At 45.4% G+C, this 8,752-nt stretch overlaps 1 protein-coding gene and 1 long non-coding RNA gene across 2 annotated transcripts in view; one reads left to right on the top strand and one right to left on the bottom strand.

Annotated features, from left to right (window-relative positions):
- LOC117954490 overlaps positions 1–237 on the bottom strand; it is a 20,539-nt gene extending 20,302 nt beyond the window's left edge. The window contains exon 1 of the long non-coding RNA XR_004658833.1: positions 225–237. This is a non-coding gene — a long non-coding RNA (uncharacterized LOC117954490). The remainder of the gene's footprint in view (positions 1–224) is intronic.
- Positions 238–6,256: 6,019 nt separating this feature from the next.
- Positions 6,257–8,752, top strand: LOC117954736 (frizzled-8-like). Its single transcript, XM_034888698.1, has one exon. It carries the CDS (start codon positions 6,564–6,566, stop codon positions 8,310–8,312), a length of 1,749 nt encoding a protein of 582 aa, XP_034744589.1. The 5' UTR covers positions 6,257–6,563; the 3' UTR covers positions 8,313–8,752.

The following is an 8,752-nucleotide window of genomic DNA, read 5'->3' as shown; positions in this document are numbered from 1 at the left end:
GTGTGTGTGTGTGTGTGTGTGTGTGTGTGTGTGTGTGTGTGTGTGTGTGTGTGTGTGTGTGCTGTCAAGGGTGACTGCTTTAAGCCTCACATCCCACCTCAGGCTGATTAGTAGTGGGTCTTTGAGTAAACACACAGCTAACTGCGGAGGAATCTAACCTGTGGAGGAAGGAAGGGAGGAAGGGAGGAAGGGAGGAAGGGAGGAATCGTCCATCCATCACTGACCTGGAGCAGTGAAATGGACACATATGAGCAGCAACTTAAACTTCCCCTGGAAAATTGAATGAAAACAGTCAAAAGTAAAAAACAAATAAATAAATTACTTAAAAAAGCTACACATAAAAACTATAACCATGTTGTTATTATAATTGTTTTTCCATGCAAAAAAGATTTAGATGTATTTATTATTATTTATATATACAGTAATTGTTACTGAGTGTGACAGTTTGATCTCTTTTTTTTAAGGATAATGTAGTTGTGTGTATGTGCGTGGTGTACACTTGCATGTGTGTGTATGTGGGCGTGGTATGTGTATTGCACACTGATGGGATTTAACATACATTCTTGTAACAGGTTGTCTGTGATGTTCATCATGTTCCACCAGCTAATGGGGATAACTTTTAAGAAACAATTAAATCTTCACACAGAAAAACGTCAGCTCGGTCACTCATTAAAAAAAACGTAAATCTAAAAAAACATTTGTAGGGTCACACAACAAACATCTGCCCCACACACCAAATCCAAACATGCAATATTTATGATTTCAGTCCCACACTGATGTGCAAGATAGTGAAATATCATAAGACAAATCATTCCAAATTCTGGATCATATATACTGTGGAATCCCTGCATATGTTTCCTCAATAGGGCATACGGATTTTTCTGAAAGTCTTCATTTAGTTATTTATATACTGATTATTTATCCGGCCAGTGAGAAGTCAGTGACAGCAACGTTCCCTCGGAGATCAAGGGTGCCGTCTTAAAGACCGCGTCCAAACCTAAAGAAAGTAAACATCTTTAGAAGTCAGGGGCGCCACGTCCTCTCTTGAAGTCATACATCAGATCTAATAACCTTCAGGCCCCTTCTCCGATACACACATAAAGTTTTAAATCAAGTGTATTACCCTGGGGACCCAGACGCCACTTAAATATGTATTTAATTGCCAGCTTCAGACAAATATTCAGCAGGGGTGTCGGGGTTGAATGAAACTAGGTCAGGTTGGTTAGCAGTAACTGGTACTGGGGAACTCAAGACTTGTTTCGCCGTGTGGAGGGGATCGTACCCAAGCAAGACGTTCTGTCCTTTGAAATATAGCTGCTCGTAGGGGCATACTTTCTTTCTCTGGCTTGCATCTTTCTTTCTTTCTTTTCTGAACTGGAACAAAATTGGGCAACAATGAAACATCTCAAGCAGTATCTACTTCCTTCCATTCACTTCCAGCAGGTGATCAGTCATCATGGAAAGATAAGAGGATGGTGGCGTTTCTAACATCCAGCCATCAACACTCATAGTCTGCTCATTTTCAGGTTTATAATTGTATTTAGAGGTTCTATCAGAATAGTTTTACATGGTTTTTTTTCAAAAAACACCATATTCTTGATGCACTGAATATTGCTTCAGCTCCTCTCTTCACCCTGAGCTGTCTGTTTTAGCTCATCTTTGTTGGAAGTTGCAAAGGCAGAGTATGAGGCCCTGACAGTACCTAGGTAAGGACTACTAGCCAGTCAGGAGCAGAGTATGAGGGCCCTGACAGTACCTAGGTAAGGACTACTAGCCAGTCAGAAGCAGAGTATGAGGGTCCTGACAGTACCTAGGTAAGTACTACTAGCCAGTCAGGAGCAGAGTATGAGGGCCCTGACAGTACCTAGGTAAGGACTACTAGCCAGTCAGAAGCAAAGTATGAGGGCCCTGACAGTACCTAGGTAAGGACTACTAGCCAATCAGAAGCAGGGTATGAGGGCCCTGACAGTACCTAGGTAAGGACTACTAGCCAGTCAGAAGCAGAGTTTGAGGGTGTGCCCTGACAGTGCGTGCCACACTAGCAGCTAAGCAAGCATCAGGTGAGTGTTACAAAATGACACACGTTTGTCTGAAGTTAAGGTTAGACTACAACACAGCTGTTTGGAGCAGGTTGTGAACAGTGGTTTCTGTTGGAGATGGTAAGTCCCCCCAAACGGGACTTGGTAAGTCCCCCCAAACGGGACTTGGGCTTTTTCATTTTGTAAACCTATTACATGCACAAAAAAGATACACAACACAAAAAAGATATATAACACAAAAAAGATACACAACACAACAAAGATATATAACACAATAAAGGAAAGGGAGAAAGGCAGAAAGCACAATATGAGCACTTTAAGCACAAGCCACACAAGCACCTGCAGCATCTTATCATTTAATGCCAGTTACATGTTAGAAGAAGTCATTCAAATCACTGCTTTTTGGGTAGCCATGCCCATGCTGTTGTACAGGACAGTGCAACATTCTGATGAGTGACATGCATCACCGAACTAAACGTTGAAAATCAGTAGAGCAGACGGGACGTTGGCTAACCAGTGTCCACACAGGGTCTGGTTTAAGATGAAGAAAAACAAGCCATCTGTGCTCCTATGTCTGACCTTTACTAACATATTTACTTACAGCTCTGATTGGCTGGCAGCTCCTGAGGCTGGATATAGTTTGCATAATCAACACAATGTTAAATCAACTCAAATTCAGCACATCATCTTATAGGAAGGAGGATTGAGTTTGAGAGTATCACAAGGCCAACCTTCCCAGGAGGAGGTTCCAGAGACATATATTTCAGAGTTTCACAGCACGCCTCAGTAGCTCTCTGAGAACCCCCCCCCCCCCCCTTTCCTTTTTCTTCACCGTCATGAACTTTGAGAGCCCTGGGAGAATCCAGGGGAAAGAGAGAGGCAAGAAGGGAGGTTAGATAAAGGAGTGGTGGGCTGGGCCGCCCGGAGAATGCAGAAATTGACTTCTAAACAGATGCAGTAATTCCATTTCCACCCTTTTAAATTTGGTATGCAGGGGGCCCGCCCGTAACCCAAAACCCACTATCGCCGTTGCACACAGAAGGCGGGAGGCATAGTCGACAGTTGGTGGCTGGGGCCGCCAAGTCTATCTGCCTTGTTAATCAATACAGGTTTCACTCGGACAGACAGCGCTTGGTGTAACCGATGCTCGGGCTGATATTCTGCTGACCCTGGTGGGAGGAGGAGCCACCTGTTTCCCACAGCTTTCACCTGCGCTTCACAGCTCAGCTGGAGATGGCTGGCCCAGCATGAGGCATCTGGATCTGCCCCAAAAAGTCCCTGCACGAGCATGGGAATGTCTGAGGAGTCTCACTCCAACATGAAAAAATGTTCCACCTGTTCTGACAGAGCAATGTCTGGTTTGAAAGTCAAAATAAAGTTGGAATGGTGAAGGGAGCTTTAAAGCGGCACCAGACACGGCTTTTAAGATAAAAGAGCAAAAAAAGTCACAAATGAGTACCTCAACTTCACTGAGAAAAATACTCTAAAGACTGGGCAACATGCAGGATGTATGTACAACATGTTCTCAGGAAGTCATACCTCAAAGTTTACAACACCTCCATCAGTACCAGTTGCATTGACAGATGTTGGCATTGGAGACATTATAGAGCAGAAATGATAGTCCAGACTGGGGCTGTTAGTTAGACGGTTAAATTTAGTTCTACACATGAGTCAGAAAGAAGTTCCAGAACCCCCCATGGCAGAGTTTATACACTCAGCTTGAGGTCTCGGTTGGTGGTTTTGATGGGATTACATGGACTAGCTATGCCCTGCCACGGCCTGAAGTGTAGAGCATAGATTTTTGTAGATAGACCTGCACTTAAAGCTATAGTCCATAGTTACTGTATCTCATCATGTATATCATGACAAGTTCTAAGTAATGACAACAAAACTGTCGGTGTGTCCACATGATCCAAGTCTTCCACGAATGTAACGGACATCCATTAATATCAAAACGTTACACACTAAAGCTTTGAGAGTAAGCTCAAACATAAGCTGGAGTGTACTGAAGAGAGCCGAGGAATGAGCCGTAGATTGAAGGATTTTTGTGTGGATAATTACTTATGGGTTGTATGTTGCACAGACCATAAACTCCCAGATGTTTGCTTTCTAAATGAAACTAACTTGCCTTGACTGGACAAGACAACCTTACCACACATGGTTATGTGTTGGAGCCTAACTTCGTTGCAGGTGAACATTACTGTGATTGGCTTGCAGTATCTGCAAATTTCTGCATTATGGAGATTGGTACAACTGTATTTTCTATATTTAAATATTCTTTTATGAGTAAAAACTTTCCTCTGCTGTTTTGTCATAGGACAACTTCATTTCATCTTCAACTTCATCATACATTTTGGATTGTCTTTTGTCCCTCCGGTCAGATGACAATTGTTTGTCAAATAGAAGAAAACAATGAGTGTGAAGAAGTTAAAGGAAAGTATCTTAAACTTAATTTAGAAACGTTTGTGTTACACTCAAGAAAATTGAGTGTAAGTACACCCCACCTAGCTCTCAGCTCCATTTGAAGCTGATGAATCCAATAAGAAGTGTGAATGACTTTAATTAGTGCTATCACAATGCTGTATCTGCAAATATTGGCTTATTTTCTTTAGGCTGAGCTCTAAAAGGTCACACACACACACCCACACACACACACTGTCCTGTTTGTTGGGCTCGGTGGTTGCAGTAATCGCCGGCCCAGCATGCTCCGAGTAAAACATTGGCACCAGCGTTAAGACAAACAGCCCCTCCTCCCTTTAGAACAAGATGACCCCCCGCTGTGGGCTAACAAGACCACATTAACCTCCCTTACCACACACACACAGACAGGCAGCCTGACACACACACCCACAGTCCTCCATCTCTTCTGCATGCAAAAAGACGTTTAGCCATAGTCATACGGTCACACATAAGCATGTGGACACTTTTTTGTCATTCTTTCACACATGCATCCAACTCCGAGGCCCCGTGCACATTGATACGCATCGCCAGATGGAGAGCAGACTGGAAGTCCTCCCCTGCATGGGGAGGATGACTGACGGACAGTATCAGACTAGTGCGCCCATGTGGCTTTCAGAACCAGCGATGAATTATTGATACACTGACTTTTTGTAAACTCTGCAGGAAATGAAACCTTCAGAGCAGCTGAAATACTTATCAGGATCAGAATTAGAAAAGGGTTTATTGCCACAGTAAGTTCCATATATTGGGTATTTGCCTTGGTGATTGGTGCACTTAAACATACAAATATATAAATTCATAGGGATTAAACAATAAATACAGACACACAGGTATACAGCACATACGTACATACAGCATATAAATATATATAAATATGTACATATATACTGTATTTACACACCCAACATAGGTGTTTAGCACAAGATAAGGAGACTAACCTTTTTTTCTCAGTTCAAGTATAAAATATGGTCTTAAAACTCTAACAATGATTGTTTAGGTGTTTTTCTGAACTCTCTAGATGTAAATACTTTCAAGAAAACAAACCATCAGAACAACAGGGAGTTGAAAACAGAAGACTAGATGCCTTTGAAATGAAACATCTTTTATACTTATACAAACCACAGACACAATAAAACACAAGCTGCAGTTTTTGCATTCAAAATGAAGAAATGTAATCAAAGCCTTGCTGTGACTAGGACCTGCAGAGGTTCAACAGACGTTGTTGGTGATGCATGTTGTTAACCTGTGACAGGACTGACATAGCATTACTCAAATGCTAGTCTCTGCATCACTTAAAAAAAATGTAACTGTTCATGTTACATTTTTGGGCAAATGATAATTGTTAAGTCTAAGTACTGAAATTATAAATAATAGTAACGTATTCTGTTAGCGATATGTACAGAGAAAGTAATTATGAGAAGAGATGTGATAAATAAATAGTTGGGTAAGGTAAAACTAACTTTCAGGAGAGAATTTAATTTATTTCACCCAATACTCATTGCTGCATTATGATGCATCCTGTAGCCCAATAGGTGGTAGGAGGACTTTCTGTAGTTCACTCCCCACTGGCTGCAGACATCACTAATTACATTTCTTCCTAATGTCTCCATTGTATTATACCTTCTCTCCTTGTTTGTAAAGGGCAGGGTGTGTGTGTGTGTGTGGGGGGGGGGTGAACGGATACAAAGTGATTATAACCCTTCCTCCAGGGTGAACATTTTAAACAAACACCTATAGAAGGGACCCTTGATTGACTTATTCCCCCTCCCCGCCCATGCTGGGGGGAGTGTCCTCTCTCCTCCCGTATAAAAGCCACAGGCGCTGGAGCCTGAGAAGAGAGAGAGACACCGTGCAGCACCGAGACAAAGAGAGAGAGTAGACTGAGAGTACCCCAGACAGTGTGAAAGTAAAGCGCTTGTGTTGGGACATTACAGATCATCACTAACTGTCTGCGCTCTAGCATGAGTTCAGCAGCATCCCTGGATTAGTTGCATTTGCAGCCTACTTGCAGAGCGCAAGTTCGCTGCTACTTTGTCGAGGACGACTCGCGCACAGAAAGCAACGATGGAGAGGAGCTGCGTCTCGGGATGGTGCGTGCTGTTAGCCTTCGTCCTGCACGGAACGAGCTGTATGGCGGCCAAGGAGCTCCAGTGCCAAGAGATCTCCGTGCCTTTGTGCAAAGGAATCGGCTACAATTACACATACATGCCCAACCAGTTCAACCACGACACGCAGGACGAAGCTGGCCTGGAGGTGCACCAGTTTTGGCCGCTGGTTGAGATAAAGTGCTCCCCGGACTTGCGCTTCTTCCTCTGCAGCATGTACACACCGATCTGCCTGGAGGACTACAAGAAGCCTCTACCGCCGTGTAGGAGCGTGTGTGAGCGGGCCAAAGCTGGCTGCGCTCCGCTCATGAGGCAGTACGGGTTCCCGTGGCCAGACCGGATGAGGTGCGACCTGCTGCCCGAGCAGGGGAACCAGGACACGCTGTGCATGGACTACAACCGCAGCCAGACCACCACTGCTTCTCCCGTGGTGGCGAAGCCGACCAACCGACCACTGAAGCCCTACAGCCCCAGGAAGAAGAGCGGCTACGGCCGCGGTGTCCCCGGGAAACCAAAGCCGGCAGCGTCCCCGTGCGAGCCGCGATGCTTCTGCCGTGCGCCCATGGTGCCAGTGACCAGTGACAGCCACCCGCTGCACAACCGCGTCAAAACGGGACAGATCCTGAACTGCGCCATGCCGTGCCACAACCCCTACTTCACCCAGGAAGAGAGGACCTTTACAGCCTTCTGGATTGGCCTGTGGTCCGTCCTGTGTTTCCTCTCCACTTTCGCAACCGTGGCGACTTTTTTAATCGACATGGAGAGGTTTAAGTACCCAGAGCGCCCCATCATATTCCTCTCCGCCTGCTACATGTTTGTGTCCGTGGGATACATCGTCAGACTGATCGCGGGACACGAGGAAGTGGCCTGCAGCAGGGAACACGGCGCCGAACACATCCACTATGAGACCACGGGTCCCGCGCTCTGCACCATCGTTTTCCTGCTCATTTACTTCTTCGGCATGGCCAGCTCGATCTGGTGGGTGATACTGTCACTCACTTGGTTTCTCGCCGCCGGCATGAAGTGGGGGAACGAGGCCATCGCCAGTTACGCACAGTACTTTCACTTGGCCGCCTGGCTCATCCCCAGCATGAAATCCATCGCAGTTCTGGCTCTGAGCTCAGTGGATGGAGACTCCGTGGCTGGGATTTGCTATGTAGGCAACCAGAATTTGGATAACCTGCGAGGTTTTGTGTTGGCACCTCTGGTTATCTACCTGTTCATCGGCACCATGTTTCTGCTGGCCGGGTTCGTCTCGCTGTTTAGGATCAGGAGTGTGATCAAGCAAGGGGGCACCAAGACTGACAAACTGGAGAGGCTAATGATCCGGATAGGAGTTTTCACAGTTTTATACACCGTCCCAGCCACGGTCATAGTGGCGTGTTACTTTTATGAGCAGCATAACAGACAGACTTGGGAAATTACGCACAATTGTACGTGCATGACGGACGCGAACAGGCAAAGGCCGGACTATGCCGTGTTCATGTTGAGGTACTTTATGTGCCTTCTGGTAGGCATCACTTCGGGAGCCTGGATCTGGTCCGGGAAAACCCTGGACTCCTGGAGGACTTTTTGCACGCGGTGCTGCTGGGGGAGCAAAGCCTCCGCCGGCTCCATGTACAGTGATGTGAGCACGGGACTGACCTGGAGGTCCGGGACGGCCAGCTCCGTCTCCTGCCCCAAACAGATGCCACTGTCCCGGGTTTGAAAAGTACGCTCATCCGCTCAAATGCATCTTATGTCATTTGACACTAAATGCTTAAAAACAGTGAATATTAGCTCTTCTGGGGACACAGTGGTGCAAAGACTTTTTTAAAATGTTTTTATTGGTAAATTATTCAAAGTGAGAGACACCAAACTGCCAGTAGAGATCTAACTAATGTGAACATATTTTTTTGAATTTGTGGTCATTCATGCTCCATTCTGCTGTTGGAGGATCAGTTTGAGCTAATACTTTCGGAAAGTGCTCCTTTCTTGCCTTATCCAAATGACGTCCATGGGTTTAAATAGAGGGGGTTGGGTAGGGGAGGGGTGACTAATTGTGTTGGGATTGTCCATCAGCTTGTTGTAATTAGCACATTAATGAGCGCCTAATGGCTTCTCTTCACATAATGAGACTGTCAGCAGCAGAACAATTGTACCTGGCAC

This window comes from Etheostoma cragini, chromosome 12 (genome assembly GCF_013103735.1).
Source record: "Etheostoma cragini isolate CJK2018 chromosome 12, CSU_Ecrag_1.0, whole genome shotgun sequence".
Lineage (NCBI taxonomy): Eukaryota > Metazoa > Chordata > Actinopteri > Perciformes > Percidae > Etheostoma > Etheostoma cragini.
The sequence above is the reverse complement of the archived record's forward strand: the minus strand, read 5'-3'. Positions and strand labels throughout refer to the sequence as shown.

Coding starts and splice junctions, on each gene's coding strand:
- LOC117954736 (XM_034888698.1), top strand. CDS start 6,564: ATGGAGAGGAGCTGCGTCTCGGGATGGTGCGTGCTGTTAGCCTTCGTC.